The 26191-nt window shown below is 36.4% G+C and overlaps 1 protein-coding gene across 16 annotated transcripts in view; it reads right to left on the bottom strand.

Annotated features, from left to right (window-relative positions):
- Positions 1 to 26191, bottom strand: part of LOC137002072 (microtubule-actin cross-linking factor 1-like) — a 184030-nt gene that overhangs the window by 140556 nt on the left and 17283 nt on the right. Inside the window, exon 1 of one of the 16 annotated variants that reach the window (XM_067361549.1) lies at positions 5343 to 5468. The exons of the other annotated variants lie outside the window; for them this stretch is intronic. Within the exon in view, the coding sequence (XP_067217650.1) occupies positions 5343 to 5346 (4 nt within the window). The 5' untranslated portion in view covers positions 5347 to 5468. Of the gene's footprint in view, positions 1 to 5342; positions 5469 to 26191 lie in introns of those variants that run through there. 16 annotated transcript variants of the gene reach the window in all.

Below are 26191 nucleotides of genomic sequence, written 5' to 3'. Positions count from 1 at the left end.
CTAACTTTAAGCTAGCATATTTTAGTATATTATCTCTAGTCTTCAAGGAATGCACTAATTCCCACAGCAAAAAAAAAAAAAAACACATTTACAGCAACACACTAAATGGAGGTCTAGAGGGCAAATACCAGAATAAACAAAAAACAGACACACGTTTTGTGATATGGGTTAATTGCCATTGTAAAAAAAAAAAAATCATGTAAATCATGAATTATTAAATTCATAGCTGTAGAGTAAACACTGAAGCTGTGCCACTGCCTCAACTAATAGTGAGATAAGCTTTGCATCCAAATGCAGGAAATAATATTACACTGGTCTCAGTGAAAAAAATGAATATAAAAAAAAAAAAGAAAAAAAAAAAGGGTGAATGAATAAACAAATAAAAAAGTCCCCCTGTAGTCAATCATTTTATCCCTTAAAACTCATCTTTGACCAAAATGACATTTAAACATTTTTTAAACATTTAAACATGCCTTAAAATAGCTTGAATGTAACTACACCATTGCCTCATTTAGTACACACAGTTCTATGAATATGCAAATTAGCCCCGCCTCCACTCACTCCAGCTCAGAGATCCACTCGCTGACAATCACACATTGACCTGATTGGTTTCAAGGTAGTTTGTGATGTCAGAAACACCAGCGATATTAAATCATGTTTTTGAGATTGCCTATGGTTCACTGCAGTTTTAAAGGTGCCCTAAAACCAGTTTTTACAAGATGTAATACAAGTCTAAGGTGTCCCCTGAATGTGTCTGTGAAGTTTCAGCTCAAAATAATCCATAGATTTTTTTTTATTAATTTTTTTTTAACTGCCTATTTTGGGGCATCATTAAATATGCACCGATTCAGGCTGCAGCCCCTTTAAATCGTGCGCTCACTCTTCCGTAACAGTCGGTGTTATGTTGAGGTCCGCCTGTTCTTCGGAGGTCTTTTAAACAAATGAGATTTACATAAGAAGGAGGAAGCAATGGAGTTTGAGACTCACTGTATGTCTTTTCCATGTACTGAACTATTGTTATTCAAGTATGCCAAGGTAAATTCAATTTTTAATTCTAGGGCACCTTTAAGGAGAAAATACTCAGCAATTTAGCTCAGCACATTAAACACACCACATAGACATATAAACAACAATAAAAAATGGATTTTCACCACAGCAGGACTTTAAATAGAAATGTGTGTACACTTAGACAACTTTATTTTGTACTTAGATCTACAAAAATTCTTTTTTTTTTTTTTTTTTTTTGCTGTACCAGCAATAAAACCAATCGTTCATATCTCTACATCAAGACCCAAAGCTGCTCAGTTAAATTTACTGACAGATGGGTCAGATTGCAAAGCATCATATTGTTTGTGTCCAATTTTATTTTTGTTTAATGGGTGAGTTACCAAAGTGGATCTAATGGATTGGTCAAACATAATTATAAACAGCAGGAAAACAAACCAACCACCAATTCAGTGAAATTGCTTTACCCACAAAACCAAACGTGAGTGCATGTGTTGTGTAGGATCAGAGATCCCTCTTACCTGATTTAGAGGCACAGCATCAACAGCACAGCATCAACATGAAAGAAAGACAGAAAAAGAAATATGTTAGAGTGATGAATCAAAAAAAAAAAACAAAAAAAAAAAAAAATCACCACATTAAATTACGAATGACAACAAAAGCATACAGTGAAGAGTGCTAAAGGTTGAACAGGGACACACACACACACACACAGACACATGCAAACTTGCTTGGACTCTTACAAAAGCCAACTGACAGCCACTCATCTGTCTGTAAAAAAAGCCACAGCCTCCACACAAGATGAAAGTATTGTTTGTTAAACTGTGTGTTGCAAAGACGTTGTCTAGATGCTGACCAACCTAAAATTAAAAATTCAGATGGAGGAAACCTATCAAACCATTATGGCAAGCCTTTCTGCATCACTGAACCCATCAGGGAATCTTTCCGCTTGGTACATAGAGAGGTCAGTATGTCAAGGGTGTCAGACCTTATGGGAAAGAGTAATGGTGTGATACACTTTAATATTCTCTGCTACAGCTGGAATGAATCTCCCACAATGCATCAGTGCTGATGTTGAGAAATACTCCCTTCCCCCAGCAAATGATGCAGCTCTGTACACACACATTCCACTGCAATTCATACAAAGGTACATTTGATGTGTCAACACTACTTGTAAGAACTGGTTAACACACATTCAAATCATCACACAGGTGGATCATGGACAGTCTGAAAGTATGGAGGCAGATTCAAGTGATAAAGTGATTGTGATCTTGAAGACAAACACACACAGAGCAATAGGCTTGGTTTTAATTCGAAACACAAATGTCTAAAATGAAAACACTATCAGCTTCTCTGACATACACACCTTATCTAGAACATCCATTTTCAGAGACACACACGAGACATGGACAGTGAGTGTGTCATATACATTAAATATGCATACTCAGATGTCCTCAAAAGACAAAAGCGTTCATTAAAGGAACCCGATGAGGTCTGCTCCAAATTCTCTCATACAAGAACACAAAAGTAAAGAGCAGGAAAAAAAGAACAGAGTAGAAGATGGAAGCAAAAAGAATTGAAAATAGACAGGCAAAGATGATAAAACCTCATTGATGAAGAGGCCTTCATGAGACATCAATCTATTGACAGGCAAAACAGAGGTCTCTCATGGCCAGTGAGAGAAGAGAGGGGGATGGGGTGAAAGCTGGAGAAAGACTGAGAGGTACAGAGATTGAGAGAGCGAGAGAGAGACATATGCAGCCACACCTAAATGTAGGTCACGCACAGTGTGGCGATGAAGCCGATAAGATCTGACTGATTAAGACAGACAATGAAAAACAGAGGAATGAGACAGAATACAGAAAAGAATCTTATGAGATTGAGAAAAATGAATGAAAAACTAGACTGATACATGTCTTCTGTATAAAAATGAGTGATGCCGACCTAAAAATATTCACTGCCGTGATGCTAGGCTGTTTTCTGTGGGTGCTAGGTTGTTGCTATGAGGTTGCTAAGGTATTCTAGGTGGAGCCCACCCAAATCTCTATTATCATCTTATCAAGCTTCAGCATACTTCCATGACGAGAAGAAAATAAGCCCAAGGAAAGAACTTGGCATAATAAAAACACTTCTAGACATGGCAGAATGAGCCCTTTTTTAAGCGGGCTACCTGCTGTCAGGGTGGGCGTCTGTTCAGAGGCATTTTGGGAAATCTCTTTTGAGTGAGCAGCCAAGTCTTTTCTCAAATCCCACCCAGAGCAGATTGCTGTGGATTAGGGGCCCTGCATGAAAGTATGCATTCTTGCGGTCTTCAATCCAGATGAACTGATATTTCATAAACGTATAGTTCACGCTCACCGGGCTGGAGGGAATGTAGCGTGCAAACCACAAAATCTAGTGAGGAACGAGTCCATTTAGAAGCCCATTTTGAAGCGAGCATTCTGCAGGTCAGATCATGCTGATTCAGAAGTGGCAGGCTTGCTTGGCTGCTCACATGGGAATTGAAACCTCTTGTTGTCCACTAACTACCCAACTCAGGATTTATTTTGCTTACCTGTCCTGTACTGATGCAAGCAGCCCCAGTCTAGTCTATAACTGTGTGTGCATATGAAAACACACACACACACACACACACATACACACATGTAATACCACAGCTGCAGTATGGTGTTGTGGTCTACAGTTAAAAAGGGGGAAAACATTCTATGAATAAATGTTCACAAACCATCCATCCTTTAGATTAGACGGAGCATCCCAAATTATGGTACACTGAAAAAAGCAAGTACTTATGAAAAAGTAGTACACTTAGTGCACTTGTTCTGAATGTGCACTTGTAGTGTACTTCAAATCTTCAGGATATTTTTAAATAATCTCTTGCTGTTCAAAGAATTAGCCTACATTTATTTTGTTGACTAAAGCACACATAAAGTACTTAATTATAAAATTTAATTTGTAGTGTGTTATTCAATATTATACTTAAAGTTAATATATTTTAAATATACTAAATTGCAACTTTATCAGTACAAAATAACAAATGTGAAATTACAAATATATTTCAATATATGACAATTATCAATAGAAATGGCATTAAAGTATATTACAGTTTACCATGAATGCCTGTCAAAACACTTTAACCATACTTCAAAGACATCCAAAGTAAATGTGAAATTGCATATAAACAAGGTTTTTCTTGCATTTAAAATATTTTGGCGGCCACCAAAATGAATCTTTGTCCTGACATTATTCATCATTATTTGATAATTAATACCTGCCGTTCTGCAGTACTTGTACCCACTGATATCCGGCTACTTTAAAATGTTTGTGCAAAAAGAACTATGTGAAGAGAATCAAATTCTATTTACAATGTGTTTTTGCAGCATTGAGATTTTTTTAGCCAACAACAGACATATCTGTTGAGCATGTGAACACAATGGCCAATCAGATGTGTTTAAGTTAGTCAGAATCCACTCAAAATGGCAGAGTTTTTGTTCACCGTGAGTTCTGCACGCTCGCGAATCCTTTCATTATAACCAACATTTAACATAACCAATAATTCTTTACATTAATTGTGGATTTATTGTCAGTACTGGCTCACAGTTCACTTGTTTCTGTGTGCAGTTCACTTTGTACTACGTGTGTGGATGACCGTGTTTGTTCACCAACAACAAAGACCATTATTGACCCAGGAAAAACCCTGATAAAGATGTATCCAAGTACCATTTAAGTGGGTAAAAAAAAAAACTCTAAAGTTCATCTTACAGCATCTAAAAGTGTCTTGAAGTGAAGAAAGAAAAAAAAAAAAAAAAAAAAAAAAAAAGGCTTCATTTGTGAGGTTCTCTATTAGGACGACTTTATAATGTAATAATATGCACCAGAAATGTCATTTACCATCATCAACGCACAAGATAGTTTTGTTCTTTAGCAGGAATATGAAAATTGGTATCCAGCATTGGTTTATTATGGTTTGTACTGTAAATATAAACAAAACAAATGCAAATGAAAAATTGCAACATGAGAACAAACAATTCAAATCCAGACAAATGAATAAACTTACACAGTACATCATCAGTTAATAAGCAAATGTAGATTATAAACAGTATGTTATTTGGTTCCTTTGACATGCGAGCAGCTGCCCGTCGGTGATGAAAACCACTGACAGTGAACTGTGAAATACAGCTTCCACACACACACACACACACACACACATACAACTGTGTGTCTGGGCTGCTGCTGGTGCTATTTGGGATCTCTGTAACATAAGCCGTGATTTCCTGTGTAATAACCAATTCAAAGCCTGGCACTCAGACATATGCCTGGAACATACTGGAGACACTGACCCATTTCTGCAGACAGCAGGGGGTAGAACAAAGCACCGACGGGTCAGAACAGACCAAATACTCGGCACAGGCCCTGACAAGCCCCCGCAGATCAGTAGATGTGTCCTGCCACTTGGGGATGGGTGAGAAACATCAATAGACACTGATTGAGGGATTTCTGTATTCTTGTTAAGACCGAGCAGCTATAAAGAGAAGAAATATGAGAAATGTTGCTAAAATTAGTGATCTAGACAGATGGGAAGAGAGAGAATGACCGAGAAACTGAGAAACAGGTAAAGCAAGGTGGAAAAAGAAATAAAGATGGACAGAGGTTGATTTATACAGCAAGACAAGCAGTAGACAAGAGATATTTAGTGTGACAGAATCTCGGCGGGCAGCTGGAGTGCCAGCGTTCCGCAGGAATGTATGGAGACCAGCGATCTCAACATAGTTCACAGTCATCCATGGAGTTCAATTGCACAGCTGTCTGCTCAGAAACAAACAGGTGACACCTGCTCAACAAACTCACCATGAAGAGAACAACAAGAGAAACAAATGTTAATGAGGCAATATTAAAATATTAAATAAATTATTATTCTTCTTGCTGCTTTTTGAGAGGATGCTGCAGCTTTCCTGTTTTAAAAAACAAGCTGAATAAAAACACAGTGACTTTGTGGAGTTTTCTTACTCTGAGAATCTAAATTGTGTTATATATCTATAGCTCACACTAATAACTCACAAAAGCAAAAGAAGCAAGATTTTAGTTTGCAAAGGTATTTTAGAACATCTGTGTTCTATTGACATTGAACCTCAACTGTGAGCAGTACTAGTCTTTCAAACCAGGAATCAATTTTATTGTATCCATTAGGAATTGAATGGATCGTGAAAAGTGGGAATCCTATACCAAAATAGAGCCTGTACAGAATGAGGGTTTGTTAAAACTATGCAAAAATAACCATTTTGCTACTGGGTTAACATTACCCAAGTAACCCAACCGACTTATGAGCCCTTGTACATGCATCGTCCATGCGGAAACAAAAATTGAGCTGCACACGGACCCTCCTGATGACAAAAATTGCACTGCATGCTAGCGTGTAGACCGCCGCAGAACGCGGGTGGCCAAAGTATACTTTGGGCTTTATCGTGTAGCCTGACATCAGGAAATGAAAGTCAGAGTAGATGTAAGTATTAACACTTTGACTATAAAGACATTTTCTTTTAATAATGTACACTGATGAATTGTTCAGAATAAAAATAAATAAATAAATAAATAAAAACAAGTACTCTATCATTCAAAAGTTTGAGTTTGTAAGATTTTTTTGAAAGAAGTCTCTGATGCTCCCCCTGGCTACATTTGTTTTTATTAAAAAAATACTGTAAAATATCATTATTTCAAAATATTATAACAATTGAAAATAGCTGCTTTCTATTTTAATATATATTATAAAATGTAATTTATTCCTGCGAAGGCAAAGCAGAATTTTCTGCAGCCATTACTCCAGTCTTCAGTATTTAATATTTTTGGAAAACTATTAAGTTCAAAAGAACAGCATTTACTGTATTTTCTAAAAATGTAAATGTCTTTACGGTCATTTTGTTCAGTTTAATGCATGATTGCTAAATAAAAGTACTAGTTGTTACACACACACATACTAACCCCAAACTTTTGAATTGTAGTGTATACGGTACGTTCTATTCTGATTTCATTTTGACTTAAAGCTCAAATGATGTCTGTGTTTACAGAAATTGACACATTAAATTTACACCATAACAAACAAAGGGAACAAAGACCACTTAGGCTTATTTTGCCCACACATCACTGCCAGGCCACTCTTCATTTAGACGATAAGCAGCATGGTGCTAATGCGCAAGCATGAAGGTTTGATTAACAGTGGGGCAGCAGATCATATCGACCTCACAAATGCAACCTCAAAAATCAATCTCCGATTGGATGACATGCATGACCTCATCTCCAGACTGCGTGTAGCCATCTCAGCAGATTTTAATGGCTGCCATCCTCTGAATTCCCCTTTCTCTATCCTTCCATCTCCGGTTCCTCTCTTCAGCAGCTGTCATTCTGCTGTCCAACCACACCATAGTAGGATGGTCCACACCCTGGTGAAGAAACCTATACGCAACAGTCCTGCAAATGTCGATCCAGAGGCACCCTTAAAATGTTGCCAATGCATTTTATGAAACAACTGTGTCTAGAGGAGATGGGCAGGATGACAGCTGAGAGAAAATACTAAGTGTATTGAATCTCTCCTCACACACATGCACTTTACTTCCACTCTTTCATTTAAGCCTGGGATCTACTTTGAATTGCACCTGTCTGGTTTCTCTACTCCATATCCATGTCTCGCTGAGACCATTAAAGCTCTGTACCTAGAGTGAGGGTTAAAGCAATTACACACAATAATACTCTTACATACACATTGATATGAAGATGTGCTTGTCAAGGGGGCCGTCGATCACCTGCCTCTTAGAGTAAAGGCTGTGTGTCTATAGCTCTTGCTCATAAAAGAGAGATCCTAGTGAAAGTGGTTTAAAATAAACACTTAAAACTGGCAGGTGTAGAGCAAATAGATGAACAGAAACAGTTTTAGATTCAAAAGGCATATGTAACGGGCTTGAACTTCGCTGCGATTGTTAAAAAACCTAAAACTTCAATATAAATGTAACTGAATCAGGTCAGCTTTACAACAGTAACACTGTCTGCACATATTGTATACTTTTTTAATATTTCTATTCATGTTTCATTTATTTTCATTTCAGTTTTAGTAATTTTAGTACTTCAACCTGAACTTATTTTATTTCAGTAATTTTTCTGTTAAATGTTTTCATCTAATATTTATATTTTATTTCATTTATTTTTATATTTTTTATTTACATGGTTTTAATTAAAGTCCCCCTGTGGTGAAAATCAAGTTTTAATGTTGTTTATAAGTCTATCTGGTGTTTTTAATATGCTTTAAGACAAACCATGTGCAAATTCATAAGTCAACACCATTGCTGAGTATTTTCTCTTTAAAATTGCAGTGATCTAAAGACAGTTTCAAAAATGCGGTTTGAAATGGCTGGTGTTTTTGATGTCACAAACTACCTTGTAACCAATCACGTCAACGTGCTGGCGGGCTTTAGCATATCATTAACTATGACCGCTCTGAAGCAGGAGAGCCTCAAGAGAATATATCCCAGGATATTTTTCTGTTGATATGAAAAATTGGGTAGTTTTAGCAATAGAGTGGGTAAATGATGTATGTTCATATTGTTCATCACATGTTATGATTAACTATATGCCTTTCTCCACTGACGTTCTGAGCTGCTCAAAGCTACTAAGGATACTGATTTTTAGATGGCAGCTGTCTGAGTCTGAGATGAAGAATGGAAACATGATTTTATGTAAAATTAAATCAAGCAAAAGGCTAATTAATTAATTACAGTCATGTGACCGACGTTGTAAAAGCAATACCATTATGCAGCGTTTACTTCAATAAGTTGACCGAGTGGATCTCTGAGCTTGTGCGAGTGAGTGGAGGTGGGGCTAATTAGCATATTCATAGATCTGCGTACATTAAATGAAGCAAGGGTGTCGAGTTACATTCAGGGCATGTCATTTAAGGCATGAAGTTTTGTTTTTTTTGATTGATTGATTGATTGATTGTCAGCTGACTCAATAAAATAGACAAAAAATTAATATACTAACCTGAAAATCACCCAAAACACCCTAGCAACTGCATAGCAACATGCTAACAACCACAGCAACAGCCTGACAACAGAACACAGTATCAAATTTTGCTTTGTGCAAATTGGCAAACACCAATTACATTTTACAAGTGTCATTTCAGGCATTTCCTCTCCTTTTCCTCATCTTCCTTTCCAGTAATTTGCATTCTGACACACCTCTTACATTTCAACATTCCTTGCTTTCTCTACTGTCACTGGCTGACATGATTGACATCATTACATTTTCATACATGACCACAAAAACCATACTCTATTACAGAATAAATAAACTCATTTTCAAATAATAATACAACTCTTCCTCTCCTTATTGAACAGCTGCTTCAGTTTATTATATAGTTCAGTAAAAATAGAAAAGTGTATATAGAAACAAAAGCATTGTATTAGTCATTACATAATCCAAAACAGGAAATGGTTAAAAAAGCAAGCATGCAGGAGATGACTGAGAGATCAGTGTAGACCAGCAGAGGGCCTGGTGAGTATGAAAGTACAAGAACAAGAGAGAGAAATCAAAAAAGACTTCTCAGCTCTCAATCCAGAGAAAGATTTCATTCATTGGCCACTGACAAACACCGCTACCCTTTTCCTTCTCCTCCTCCCTCCTCTTCTCCTTACTGCCTTTGTTCTTTTCCCTCCCTCTCTATATTGATTTAAGGGTGGTTTAAGGTGATCTGCAGTGCTGTAATGTAATGATGTGGAACTGGTCTACACTTCACCACCAAGAATTACTGCATCAAGACCCCAGACCCTGAACCAGCCATTTACCACAGACAGGGGAAGGGCAGGCCACATAGATCTAGCTTGTCTTAACATGGTTTGGTGTTTGTTAAAGAACTGGAGACAGAAAAGATGTGTGCCTGCCTGCTTACTTTTTCAGCAGCTTGGGTTCCAAAAGTATTTTTCCAATTCATTTTTCTCAAAACAAACCAACCAACCAGCTACAAGGTGAATGGCAATATTATAAATTTAATTTCAAAGCAAAAACGGCATTTGAAAAACAGACAAAAAGGTACAAATCTGTGTACTTAACAATTGAAATGAGGGAAATAACCCACAGTCCCATAAAGCATTGTGAATGAAATCAAATCAATGGACGGATATAAAATTATTCATTTAAAGATGTTGATTGATTATAGACACAATATTTAAGTAGGTTGAGAGCACAGAAGGATTGACTTGCATCATTTTCAGTTTTTCATGGGAGTGGGTGTGCACAAAAGAGTTATTTTGGAGTGATTTGCTTGTATTATCCATGATTCTGCAAAAATATCTCCACCAATCAGAGAATTGAAACAGTTTTTTCCACCAGGAATTCACTTATAAACATAATTATTTAAAAAAATAAGTTAAAATAATGTAAACTGATGGCTTCAACAAGAGCATATATCATCAATTAATAACCTCGTAGCTCATAGCAGGTCTGTTTCAATAGCTTATATTAAATGAATGGGATTTTTATTTCCATAACATGAACTATTGCACTGTGTAGCCCACACAATTTGGCAGCAAAATATCAGTCCAATCAGCCAAAATTCCCAAATCAAAACCACTCTTAGCTTGTTTGTCTAGCACTGATGAAGGTACTGTGTCCTCAAGTACTTTTATTTAAAAAAAAAAAATTCAAAATCAATCTGTATAGTGCATAACTGCATATTATTCTGAATAACATTGGAACAATATTTTTTCCCCCCCAAATCATCAACATAACTCTGAAGCCATGCAGGCAAAGAAAAGTAATTTCAGATATGTTAAAAAAGTGAGTTGTGCCTTGTAAAACCGCCTGCCACAATTTGTAATTTGGTGTTTGTTGGCATTTGTTTGTGCGGAGTGAATCAGCTTTATGGGAAGTCAATGTCTGCTTATTAAGTAAACATCGTGTGTGATTTGAGGTATCACCCATGACCAAAACTATGTGGACGAGTTACGTTTAAGATTTCATACTACGTTGCAGAGCACAGCACATAAATGGCAAGTGAGCATCTGGTAGTTTCATAACATTAGGGACACCACTCACAACCCTGGGGAATAAAGAACAGCTTTTATTCCTTACATCACATCCATTAATAATCAACATTGGCCTGTTTTTCCCATCTTAATCCAACATAATGATTCCTAGATAAGGAAAATTGGCACACAACTGACAAATGGCAGAATAACTTTTTGGCAACTGCAAGTAACAGGTTATTATATTAATTTGGGCAAGTGCAGACAGCAGCGCTGCAATTAAGAAATGTTGAAAGCTGCAAATAAAGAACAGGAGATGATCCAGATATGAGCCTTAAGTGGCAAATACTGCAAACTAAAGAGAATTATATGTGGTAAAACATCATAAAATGAGCTGGCACATGGATATAACTTGATAAGGTGTGGAAGAAATGGAGAGTAAATCTGAGAACTCCATTAGAAAGGCATGGAAAAGAGGGGCAGATTGAATTAAAGACTTGAGCATCAGTGGACGACGGTCATTAGATAGCTATGTAGCACTATTTGAACAGTTCCATACAAGCACAGGGGCCCCTGGGAAACCCACACATGCAGATCTCTAGCATCAATGTGTGAGAGGTCAAAGATCAGCGAGGGGCTTTGCCTATCTCTCCCCAGATAGTGCCATCCATCTTCTTAACTGTCATTTAAGCACAAGTCAATATAAATGAAACTTCATTATTCCATCTTAATGCATTTCACTCCATTAACCACATTTCTGTCTGTAACACCAAACACAGTAAAATAACTGTCTACAGAAGAGTCAGGTGTGGCTGATAAAGGTGTGTGTTAGAGGGAGTGGCAAACCGCTCAAAGCAACGTCTGTACTTTCTCTTTTCATTTCCTTGAGAACTAAATGAGTGATGTGCAGAAATTGCATGTAGATGAGTAACCCATCATACTGTAGGACAGCAGCCCATCCAGGTGCACTGAAGGCAGGAGCAGATGTTTTGGGCGTCTGTCTCGGGTATGCAGTCAGTCCCCTACCCACATATAGCATGTCAAGACATGAAAATACATACTCCAACACAAGCGCCCCCATCTCACACACACACACACACACATCCCAGAGGTGGAATATAACTATATGATTATTTATCTCAAAGATTAACAAAAAAAATTGGAAATGTACAATTCCCGAGGATTTTCTGATTCATAGAGAAGACTCTACATTTAGTACTCAGCCAACAGTCAGACAAGCTGCATCTACAGACTCAAGGTTTGTGAATATTTCAAAACCTCTTTATAAAAATAGACTGTAGACTTGGAAAGACCTGAGATGGGCTGCCTGTGATGAGTTTGTGCTGTGAGGAGGATGGTGTCAATTTATATATGTATGTGGGGTTGGGGTGGACCTTCAAGCTTATTTTTTTTTTTCATAATTATGTACTTTTGTACATTTGTAATTATATGTTTTTCAAATTAATTTGAAATCTCCACTTCATAACGGTTATGTTTTACCCTGAGTTCAGGTTGGGTTTCCACAAAATATTTAGCAGCACAACTGTTTTCAACATTGATAAGAAATACTAAGAAATGTTTCTTCACCGAATCAGCATATAAGAATGATTTCTGAAAGATCATGCGACCCTAAAGACTGAGTAATGGCTGCTGAAAATTCTAATAATTTTATTTTACCTTCTAATAATATTATAATACAATGGTTTTTACAGTATTTTTGATCAAATAAATGCAGCTTTGGTCAGCATAAAAGACTTCTTTCAAAATCATTTAAAAAAAAAAATAGTACCAATCTGAAGCTTTTGAACAGTAGAATACATAATTAGTGTTCACTTAAACTCAAGAAAATGAGCTCAGTTAAAAAAGGTCCAAAAATCCAGAACAGACCCCAGACCCTTCACACAGTCATCACACTAGTATGACATTTAAGCACTCTTTTGAGCCTATTCACATTAGAGTGCATTTCTCAGTGTGTTATGCTTCTACAGTTCTTCACCTGCTGCCCATTTCCAAAAAGAGAGAGAGAGAGGGAAATGTAGATCAGTTGAAACCAAATACATTCTGCTTATTATAACACAATTACATCATAAAAACATTACCATCCATTTCAGTCCATAGATTTCATGCAGGCTGCTAAATCTGAGGTCCTTTTGAGACGTGTTTATTAGCAGGGGCACTGAAGCAGAACAGAGCTGGCTCTGATAGAGCAGTAGGGAAAGGTCGAGGGCTGAAAGTGGGACAGAGTGATGAGGAGACTCTGAATTGGATGGGCTCCATAAAACAGCTTCAGTGGAGAAGTAATTTTATCAGCAGGGTCTGACGTGTTTACAAAAGGTCTGTTTCAGGGTAGACTAATGCTGAAGACTAGCATTTGACATTGCTGTTGCTTGAATATGAATGGTAAGTTACCACATAAACCAATAAAGAAAAAGTCCACATATATGTGGAAACAGTAAGGCATCATAAAGGCAGAAAACAAATGAAAAGCCTCTCAAAATGTAGCCAGGTACCACCTGAAGAGAGCTGTGTTTCAAAACCTACTGAGCTACCTACCTAGACAGCATTTTTGGACATTGGAAGTATGTTTAGAGTCAGCTAAATTCAAATCAGTTTGAGCTCAGCTTGCTAAAGTTTAAACACAACAAAGATAACTAATCCTAGATGGTATTATAATAAACTATGTGATGTGATATGTATGTCCCCAAACATACACATCACAAGACTGTTTTATACTGGCCCAAGCAGGAACAAGACCATGTAGCAACTTCCTCCTTCCAGTCACCTCCCAGAACTGGCTGTTATTTCAGGAATGCAGCTCCAGCCCCACTTCATATTCTAGCTGCCTGCTGCTGTGTCACCCTGACCACTCCTCCACTCCCACTTCTTCAGCTGGAGGGCAAATATACAGTGTGCAGGGCTGTTTTTAGATAGACACCTCCATTTACATCCCTCTCCAGCACATCACATATCATTAAAAGCCCACTCAAAACAAGCAACCGTCTCTCACTTTATCACATGCACACAGAGGTGCAGCTTTATGGAGAGTTTCTCTCAGCTTTCCAGTTGATTTACTTTAGTCAATCACTTTCTCTAGTTTATTTTGATTATTATTATTATTATTATTATTATTATTAATGCCTCTTGCTACCTCTTCACTCCTTCATTATTGCACTTCGTTTCTGCATCCATTAAAAGCAACATTCAGTCAATCATGTAATGTCAATACAGTAAATATTCAAATTCTTTAACATCTAAATCCAGACTCTTTTCTGACAGTCTGTGCAGATAATGCTTAAGTACCATCTTAATTCCACAACTGTTTGAACTTTTTCCCTCTATAAATCTCTTAATGCCAGTCAGTGTTAACACATTCACACCAAATCCTGTGGCTAAATATTTTTTTTTACAATAAAACTATTCACACAGAGTTTGATGGTGAATAGAGAAATATTAGAAAAACAAAAACAAACAATAAAATGGAACAATTATTAAAAAAAAAAAAAAAAAAAAATCTCTCACCTATCCTTCACAAAAAAAACACACCATAACATCCTGTAATTTAAAACTTTTTTGTGATGAATACAAAAGTTTGGAGCATGTAATTTTTTTTTGTTTTTGAAAAAAGTCTGTTATGCTCACAAAGGCTGCATTTATTGGGTCAAATATACAGCAAAAACATTAAAGCAAAAAAAATATTAATATGATAAATAAGTGCAATAAATGTAGTAAAAATAAGGCTGAGTTTTCATCATCATTACTCCAGTCTTCCGTGTCACATGACCCTTCAGACATCATTCTAATGCTGATTTGGTGCTCAAGAAACATTTTTTATTATAATTAAAGGGTTATTTCACCCAAAAATTAAATTTCTGTCATTAAGTACTGTTCAGACGTAAACACGGAAGCACTGGACCTAAACAGTGTAAAAGAATGACACAGAAGAGAAGAGATTGTTGAATAAAGTTGCTATTTTTGTTCTGGCGCACAAAAATATTCTCGTCGCTTCATAACATTAAGGTTGAACCACTGAAGTCATGTTGACTATGTTAACAATGTCTTTACTCACTCTCTGGACCTTGAATGTGGTCATTTCATTGATTTCTATGGGAGATGAAAAACCTCTCGGATTTCATCAAAAATATCTTAATGTTCTGAAGATGAACGAAGGTCTTCGACATGAGGGTGAGTAATTAATGACAGAACTAACCCTGGGTGAACTAACACTTTAATGTTGAAAAAAGTTTGTTGTGCTGCTTAATATTTTTGTGGAAACTATGATACATTTTTTTCAGGATTCTTTGATGAATAGACCGTTCAAAAGAACAGCATTTATTTGAAACAAATCTTTTGTAACATTGTAAGTCTTTACTGTGACTTTTGATCAATTAAATGCATCCTTGCTAAATAAATAGAAATAAGAAAGAAATATAAAAATAAATTAAAAAAAATCTTACAGATCCCAAACTAGTAGCATAGGCGCTGAACATTTTGATTTGGTATGAATAGGCCTTGAACCTAGACTGCTCTCCTTCTGTATGCTGGCACATGGCTGGCATTTGAAATAGCTCCGGATATCCTTAACTCAACGGGTGAGCAAATTACCATAAACACCCACCTGACCCCAGACAGATGGAGTGGGTCATCCTTCACCAGAAGGGCTGACTGACCCCCTCCTCCCCATTGACAGGTCCCGACACGCAAAACGCATTAACAAAACCCAACCCAAACAGAGAGAGTGATAACGGTTTACACCTCAACAAGAGTCATCAATCTTTCTGCGGAATCTGCCGAGAGATTAGACACAACTTAATTAAACCACAATGTGTTTAGCTTGATCCAAGCTACATGCATTACATAACTGGGAAGCATTTCAGGGCAGCAATGCTAGCAGTTCTGCTGAGTATTCATTTTCACTTTTGCTGACATATATTTTCATTGTGTGAGAACACAATCGAAGATCTTGGTCTTCTCTTTTCCTTAATATAGCCTAGCTTCCTCCTAATTTTTTAACAAATATAAAGATGTTTGCATTTTAAAAGCTAACTGTATTTTGCCTGGCATAGGTTTACAGTGACCTGGATTTTGTGGATAATCATCCACATTCATTTTTGTTCAAATATGGCATATCTGACAAAAGCATCTGAATGTGAACAGCTGGACAGACATATGGGAATGTTTATGTATTATTCTGTTCATTTCACCAAGTGTCCATGCCGTCTGCCACCTCTTATTTGAACAGAAGCACTTGCAAAAGACAGAATAGGAGGTTTGGAACACCTAATCTAATAAACAAAAGAATTCAGGAACTTCAAAACACTGCAACCAAATTCTATTGGTCTTCACTGAAACAGAACAACTATTGTCCAGAACCCAAATGTCTAAACCAAGATCAACAATGACTTAAAAAAGCTACAATGGCATGCTGCCTCTCAGAAACATGTTTTCTCATATACTGATAATTTTAGCCACATCAATTAGGAGTAAATCTTGTTAACGCAGCTCTAGCCAAAACAAGATTACAACTCCTAGTAACTAATGACCTACTAATCAGAGCCACTGAAAAAGTGAGAGAGGATGAGAAGACTACACTGGTGTTTCTTGGTTCCCAGCTATGATAAATGAAGAAAATAAGGAATCTCTGACATCTCACATAATGTCCTATTATAGTCTTTTGCAGTGTCCCAAACTCACTGAAAAGAAAACTCAAACAGCAGCACTATATGGGGTCTTTCAGTAAGAACTTGAGTGATGTAATACATGGATTACAGTGAAGAACTGCTGTGTTCTCACAGCACAGTAAGTGTCTGACTGCCACAATATGGAGACAGTTGGTTGCTCAAGTGTTTATTTAGCTTTTCTCAACGTGCGTACGCTACTAAAAAGTTTGGGTCAGTGTGATTTTATTTTATTTTTTTTGAAAAAAGTCTCTTATGGTCCCCAAGGCTGCATTTATTTGATAAAAAACTACAGTAATATTGTGAAATATTATTACAATTTAAAATATAGAAATATTTAAAATAATAAATTGTAAAATGTAATTTATTCCTGTGATGGTAAAGTGGAATTTTCAGCAACCATTACTCCAGTCTTCAGTGTCACATGATCCTTCAGAAATCACAAAATTCTAAACATTTCTAATTATCAATGTTGAAAACAGCTGTGCTACTTAATATCTTTAGGAAAACTGATACTTTTTTTTTTTTTTCAGGATTCCTTGATGAACATTTATTTGAAATAGAAAACTTTTGTAACATTATGAATGTCTTTACGGTCACTTTTGATCAATTCAATGCATCCTTGCAGAATAAAAGTATTAATTTATTTAAAAGAAATCTTATCTGACCCAAAACTTTTTAAAATACATTGCAAAAAGTTCTATAATTTGCACATTTTGTAATAAAATGTACAATAATGTGCTATGCTATAGAGAAAATATTAATATAGAAAAAATAAATACATCTCAATGAGTGAATCACAAGCATGTTCCGTTTATATTTCATCTAAATATTAAAAGAAATACAAAACCTAAGAAACTATTTTTTTCTATTGAGAAAATTAAGCCTGTTTGGAACTGTTAATACTCTGATTAAGTACTGATTCTCACTATCTTATTGTGAAAAAGATCACAGATATAAACAATAAAAATAAAGCAAATATTAAATGAGGATAATTTAGTGCCACACATGTCAAAAAAACTGATTTTTGTTTGGTAATTAATAGTGACTGAAATATGACCCGGACATGTTCTAGTCAGGTTTCTTTACTTCACGTCACAGGTCTGATTGAATGAGTTGGTTCCCTGCCAGCAGATTCTGTAGACCTAGTCTGGAAGCCCTTATATAAACAAAGAAAGTAAAAAAAATCCTCACAAAAAAAGGCACAAAAAGGAGGAAGCACTCAGAGTGGAGTCCTTCACCAGGGCATTTAGTCAAAAACTACAATAAGAGCAGACAGAGCAATAGAGTGTGGGTCAGTCCACTGTGCAGGCGGGGTAGGGTGATGCTGGTCTTATTTCTAATATGGCAATAATTATGTGCAGTAAGTGGATGAGTGAGTTTAGGGCTGCCCCTGCAGGAGGCCTGACTGTAAGGCAGATATCCGGGAAGAGAGATTAGCAGCAGGAATGATTTGAATAGCAAATCTTTCAGCTTTCAGGCAAATGCCCTCTCATTCTCTCTCTGGATCATCATCAACTGTTCTTTTAAAGTATTACAAGACAGTCCTGTGTAACAGTATGATTAAAAGTTAATAATGAATACAAAAGTAAACTACTCATGAGGTAATAACTTTACAGCATTATTATGTACAATTATTTTTTATGATTCAAGCCTATCTGTGCAATATTTTATGTAAATATTAGCCTAGATGAATGGAGCTGTCCTTCATAAACTGCACTCAGTATTTCCTCTTCAAAACACTTAATAAGGTGATTTTAAAGCTTAAAATACTCACCTGTGTGGAAACTCTTTGTAATCTAATAGGGGTATAAAGCTCTCTCAGACCCACACCCTGTTGTGAGACAGTCCCAGCATTCATTGGTGTGGCCAAAGGATCAGATGCCACCACAATCAGTGGGCAACATTCCCACAGCAGCTCTCAGCTGAGAGTCATGCGCCTTCTTTTTAGAGCATCAAAAACCTTCATCCTGTTGAGCTCATGAGCTGTGACTACACTATAAATCACATTTCTTCACAAGAGTTAAGTATTGAATGATTATCATATTACATGTACCATGTTGATCTAAGGTATTTTGATAATCCATAATATTACCAATAAACCATGATATTCATTTCTCTTTGTTTGGAAGTCGCTTTAAATAAAAGCATCTGATAAATGCACAAATGTAAATGTATCATGCATGGTACCATGTTAGTATAAGAACCAGCATTTTTAACCACACCTTTTATCATGCTTATATGAATATAAATAATCCAGAACAAAGCAAACATGTACTTTTATTACATTTGTTGCTTACTTAAAAAAACATCTTGATCTTATAAAACATCTTGATACCCAAAGGGATTCAAATATCTAATACATTGTAAACTACTGTTGAAAAGTTTCAGGAAGATTTGTCTGCTTTTATGACCAAAAATACAGTAAAAAAACTTTAAATCCTTCAGAAATCATTGTAATGCTGATTTAATGCTCAAGAAACATTTATTATCATCAATGTTGAAATTGTTGTGCTGCTTAATATTTTTGTGGAAACCTTGATACTTTTTTTTTTTTTGTCCATGATTCTTTGATAATACAAAGTTCAGATTTTAGTTAACTTTATTGATAAATTTAATAAATCCCTGCTAAATAAAAATACTGAAAATTGAGACCACACCTCAAGCCTTTTAAACTCCAAACTAAGTGAACTGGATTTGAGCATGAATAAAATCAGCTACTCTGAAGCTCACATACAATTTCTAAAAGTAATCAGCACTTGCATACTTCCACCCTTCCTGAAGGGATGGCGAGAATGTTAGAATGGCAGATGGAGTTAAAAGAACTGGAAAGATTCTGTATGGAGTGTCCTACACACATGCACACACTCTTTTCAAGAGCAGGGGAAGATGAGTGATGTGAATGTCCTTGTTATACACACACATACACAGGTGCTTCCCAGCACCAGAAGAGGATGAGGAAAGGTCACGTAATCTCAGTTTTACAGCTTATGTCTGCTTTACAGTTAATGGACAGTCACACTAGACTGTGTTAAATGCACTTCATATGCTTAAGAACAAAGGATTTTGTTACATTATAGAGTTTTCATGAACTCTGACATGATCTTTCAAATAGTCAAAAAAAATTATTTTCACCAATTTCACCAATTGAGGACAAAAAATATATACAAACTTCAGTTATGCTAAAGTAGCTGCAAGGTTTTCAGTGTTGCATGACACTTTAAAATGTAGTATGTTTTTAAATGATTCATACTATTATTCATTAAAAACCAGAACAACTTCCAATTTACCATATTAATTGAGGGGTCCGAGATAATATTGCATGCTATAGTGTAATCAAACTTTTGCTGAGCTATTTTGTCTAGACAATACAAGAAGAGGAATACTCTTCAAATGGAGCATGGGATTATTAGAGACATAAATCTTCACAAAAATAAAAGTGCTGCATTCGGACAAAAGCAGCACAACAGGAAATATTCCGGGTAGGATCATTTCACACTGTGTGTGTAATTTCACGAAGCATACATGTCATCTGCGTTTTGTGCTGAAGGGGGAAAAAAAAATCTATCATAAATCGTGACCACGTGCTTTTAACACAACCTTCACAATTAACTCAACAATCTCAGTCTTTATATATGGCCATCTCCTACTGCACCCTCGTTCAAAAACAGCTCTTCAGTTCCTGCTCATTCTTTCTCCCGGTTTTTCTTTTTGGCAGCAACCCCTGAGGTAAAACACAGAAAGACCAGTACAAGAGAACAGCTACAGTCTCAGATCTGAACTCCCTGCCACTGAGAATCATCAGTAATTTTCTTGAAAGCTCATAAGTCAGTGCCCACCAGCACTGCTCTTCACAGCAAACTCACCCCCAGCAGGAGGTCAGTGTAAAAAGGGCTAGAGACATTATGTAAAGTGGAATCATGTCAAACACAGTTCAGTAAAAAGTTTGTGAGACTACAATCCAAAAGTAAGTCACCGCAGGAGTTAAAGGTGTTCTATAAAGTCAGTTGAGGATTCATTACGCAAGAGCCCTTCACAGGGCTGCAGAGTGGGGCAGTCAGCTTGCTAATGCACCAACAGGACAAAGAGCTTTAACACAGGACCAGACTATAGCAAGGAGAAAGATAAAAAAATCAGTAAACACAGTGAAGAGGTAAAGGGTATATTAAAAACAGCCCAGTACTATGGTACTTGTGCTATTTTGTGTTTTAAGTATGCAAAAAAAAAATTCTGGATGACCCACTCAGAGGTTGCACTAACCAAACACTTTAAATAATTTACTTAATAACAAAAATAATGTAGAGTCAGTTGTGGTTTCCTAGGTGTGGGAATCTTCGATTACGAATAAGAGGGCTGCGATGCCATGATAAAACGATTGTCAATGCATCTTTTTTTTCTTAGATTTCTTTTCTTACTGTGTTACTAGAAACATGTCCACAGAAAAGATGCCAATAGGGCTTAGAAAGTGCAGTAAAATGGGGAAAAAAAGTTTTATAAAGAGCTTGTGAAAACATACCAGGAAAGAGATGTGATGTTAATTTTTAAAGTTGCATTATGAATTGCATCTGAGCGTAACGAATTATCAAAAATAAAAATAAAAAGTAGTGCGGGACTCTATGCATCAGTTGTTGTGTGGATGGAGGCATATCTGAATGTACATGTAAAGTCAATTATAAGAAACAAAACTATTTGAGAAGTTCAGCATGCGTACCCAGAGAGAAGGCAGAGTTATGATATTTTAATTAAAAATTATGAGGTCCAATTTATTTAAAACAAAGAGAGAGAAACACATACATGGATGAAGCAAGCATAATAACATGCATTTACAAAATAGATTAAGTGAATTGTCATGAACTGCATGACAACTTTAAAGAGAGAACAAACTGAAGCACAGTAAATAAATTAATAGCATGTTGTTCATAAAACAGTGTTCCAAAGTAACGTTAAAAACAACTTGCGTTACAATGTTTTACTTATGGATTAAAAATTGTGCATGACAATTTTTTTTGTAACTTTTTTTTCTTGATGAAGTTTAACAGTAAGTTAAGCTGTATGAGGCCATTATATCTCTTAAAAAGTATTTCTAAAATTATAAATGAAAGACACTTGTTTAGTTAAAGGGTTAGTTCACCCAAAAATGAAATTCCTGTCATTATTTACTCACCCTCATGTCGTTCCAAACCCGTAAGACCTTTGTTCATCTTCGGAACACAAATTAAGATATTTTTGATGAAATCCGAGAGGTTTTTTTTTTTATCCTCCATAGAAAGCAACGCAAGTACTACATTCAAGGTCCAGAAGAGTAGTAAAGACCTTATTGAAATATTCAACGTGACTATAGTGGTTCAACCTTAATGTTATGAAGCAACGAGAATACTTTGAAAAACAAAACAAAACAGCATAGAAGAATGACGGGGAGAGAAAAAATGATTGTCTCGTCGCTTCATAACATTATAGTTCAACCACTGTAGTCAACATCGACTATTTTAACAATGTCTTTACTTCCTTTCTGGACCTTGAATGTGGTATTTGCATTGCTCTCTAATATAAAAACCTCTTGGATTTCATCAAAAAATATCTAGATGAACAAAGGTCGTACGGGTTTGGAATGATATGAGGGTGAGTAACTAATGACAAATTTCATTTTTGGGTGAACTAACCCTTTAATTAAACAAGTGTCTTTCATTCATCATTTTAGAAATACTTTTTAATACTGAGAGATATAATGGCCACATACAGCTCAACTTACTGTAAAATTTTTAAAGAAAAAAAGTTACATTAAAAAAATTGTAAAACATAAAAACATGATGCAATATTTTGCTGTTAATTGGCAACAATGTAGCCAAATGTTATTTGAAATATTTATTGTCCTTTTGTTCTGTTTCACATACTGCACTCAATTAAACTGCACACTAATGTTCCATTCCAAACCTAGCCAGAATATTTTTTGAATTAGCATGACTTTTTTTTTAGAATATTACTTGCAAGGATAAATGCAGGGAATGCAATGTTAGACACTAATATTCCATTTTTACTCTAGACAAAGATCTGCTACATAGGAAGGATGTCAAATGAGCATTGACAGAATGCCTCCGGCATGTCACCGAACATCCTGAATCAAAGAGGATCGGCCCTCTGATGACTTTTTCCCCAATGACACAGTCAGGTGCCGTGCAGAATGCAGCCAAACAGGAAGTGCAATGAGGGAAATCCTGCAGCGTTGCAGTAGGGGAGGAAAAGAGAGAGAAAGAATGAGGGAGAGAGGGAGGGGAAAGACAGAAGCCAAGGCCGAGGCTGCATGTACTCATGGTCACCGCAGTCTACTGTGAGAGGAAGAATGACAAGAATTGAGGGGGAAACTAGGCCACGTGGAAAAATACAGTTGTAACGATCCATCCTCGATCATTGGTCTGCCTCTGTGAGCTGCCTCAAGCTCACATTTACCCTCTAAACCAGCAAATGGCTGAAGGTTCAATAGACAAACACTTGTTTTTGGGACTTTCCGACTCAAAGAATCAAATCATATCGCATCATATCTAACCAATGGATCAAAATGTCTAAAAAGAATGTTTATTGTTTATATATATATATATATATATATATATTGCTAAAACCTAAAACCACTTAGAAAAATTGTAGCACAACTCCCCTTAAGCAGCATTCAGTTCCATTCACATCTGTAGCAGAACTAATGCATAATGATCGAGGATGATCATTAACAATAAAACATCTATATCTAACAGTCTATTTTCTAAATGCATGCTATTGACCTCAGCGTGGTCAATTTCTCCATGCATGCGTTTCTTTTTTCTTCCAGTGAAACAACAGACTTCTCTCTGGTGACGTTTGCTGGACGTCGTCTCTAATCATTTATTCTGCTTAAACCCCGCCCCTTTCTTACAATTGATGGCAAGTTTGCATTCAGATCGCACGTCCTGATATTGCTGAGTTAGATGCGTTCCTGGGTCAACATATTTTGTTGATCCTGGAACAACATTGTAGTCTGAAAATTTAGTCTTAACCCTATTCCAAACTACTAAACCTAACCCTACCCATAAGTTATCCCAAAAACCAGAGGGAAATGATAGATGAATAACACTGATATAGATGAATAACATTGATGTAGAAGCACCAATTCATGATTTTAAGCCTAAACTTGACATAATCTGTAAACTTGTCCCTCAAATCTGATTGGTTGATTTGAATGTTGTTCCAGGATCAACAAAAATGTTGACCCAGGAACATGTTGAACTCAGCAATATCAGGTTATGCCATTCAGATCTGCCTCCATCCGATCAATAAATGGTGCACAGAACCATATCAATGGTGCCCATCGCCACATTTTTTTGATAATCTGTTTCATTAGGATGAATGTCACATTACAGAAGAAAAGACCTGTCTCAACTTTCATATCTAAAGTCAGAAGTTTGCAAGCAAGACTAACTAGCTTTCAAAACAATAAAAAAAAGTCATAATAATATCAAAGTAACATGACAAGTATTCTAACAAAAATTCTATTCTAGCATCATACAGCACAAAGAAAGAAACTGACGAGACAGCTAAAAGAGGCTTCCTTCCAAACTCCCACTTCCTCTGGCTCACTAGGAGGAAATGGACACACACAAACACACTTTGTGAAGCCAGGGTTTGTGTATGTTTGAGGGTCACTGGGATCAGGCAGCACAGGGTGAATAGGCCAAAGGCCAATAAAACTGAGTGAGGCAAATACCCTGGGTGGAGGACATGAGACAAAGCCGAATTACAAGACTGGATTGTATTGGATATGGCATAAAACCTTCAGTGACAAGCATCTACAGTGAACATAAAAGAGCCTGTTTCCTATGCATCTCATGAAGGATTTTATGTATAATCTTGCAAAGCAGTTCTGGTCTGGCATGAAATGTGACTATTTAACTTTTCTCCTTGCATGTCTCCAGGATGTCAACAGCATCTGTCTTACACCGTGTCTACACCAGATGCGAGCGGTGCGAAACGAAGCGACAAAAGCAAATAGAGCCTATTTTAAGCAATCAGTAATGCCGTCTACACTGGATGGGACACAATAAATTCCCAACAGTAAACTGATGCCTGATTGTATTTCTGAAGTACTACTTTTGATACAAAGGACAAATGGATTTGCAACCGTCGCTTTGTCGCGTCCAGCATGGACAGCTTCTAGCTGGTGCGACGCGAGTCCTGTTTGAACATTATGTAATGGAGTGACAGCTGACCATCGACACCAGGGCTGTGTCCATTTCTGTCATTTGCAAGCTGCTGTGGTTTGTATATCACTGTGCTTCCTGAATGAGTGTTTTCTTCTGACTCATGGTTTTGTTTCATTCTCATTCTGCAAACCAGTCGGGCTTCCATATCCTGCTATTGTCTTCAGTTAACAACATGTATGGAAAAACAACTTATGCTCAAAACAAAATATAAATATGATCCAAATAATCACCGCCCTCTTATAAACAGACGTGCACTCACATACAGAAGCCCCTGAATTATTCAATCCCTGTATCATGTGTACGACTCAGATTTCAGCTTTAAGTGACACCTTCGACAAGCCACCAAATCCTCATTTCTCACATTTCCCCTCCTATTCTTCATGAAACTGCCACAAGTGACGCAGCTTTATACAAACATTCAGTAATATACACAAATTTGTATAAGTGTGACCGCTCCCGTTTCAATGCAAACATGGGGAAAGTTTAATGATACTGAAATGATAGACACTGAAGAAAGCTTCAAGCTCTGAAAACATCATGTGATACTTCAAGATATACACAACTACTTAAGGGATTGGACACACCTACTCATTATAAATAATATTTTCTATATTTTAAAGGTGCCCTAGAATTAAAAATTGAATTTATCTTGGCATAGTTAAATAATAAGAGTTCAGTACATGGAAATGACATACAGTGAGCCTCAAACTTCATTGTTTCCTCCTTCTTATATAATTCTCATTTGTTTAAAAGACCTTCGACGAACAGGCCAATCTCAACATAATACCAACTGTTACGTAACAGTCGGGGTGTACGCCCCCAATATTTGCATATGCCAGTCCACGTTCAAGGTGTTAGACAAGGCCTGGCAGTATTAACGTATGGATCTGTGCACAGCTGAATCATCAGACTAGGTAAGCAAGCAAGAACAATAGCGAAAAATGGCAGATGGTGCGATAACAACTGATCCATGATATCATGATATTTTTAGTGATATTTGTAAATTGTCTTTCTAAATGTTTCGTTAGCATGTTGCTAATGTACTGTTAAATGTGGTTAAAGTTACCATCATTTCTTACTGTATTCACGGAGACAAGACTGTCGTTATTTTCATTTTTTAAACACTTGCAGTCTGTATAATTCATAAACAACTTCATTCTTTATAAATCTCTCCAACAGTGTGTAATGTTAGCTTTAGCCACGGAGCACTATCAAACTCACTCAGAATCAAATGTAAACATCCAAATAAATACCATACTTACACGATTAAACATGCTGCATG

Source organism: Chanodichthys erythropterus, chromosome 15 (genome assembly GCF_024489055.1).
Source record: "Chanodichthys erythropterus isolate Z2021 chromosome 15, ASM2448905v1, whole genome shotgun sequence".
NCBI lineage: Eukaryota > Metazoa > Chordata > Actinopteri > Cypriniformes > Xenocyprididae > Chanodichthys > Chanodichthys erythropterus.
This window is presented reverse-complemented; position numbering and strand designations above follow the sequence as displayed.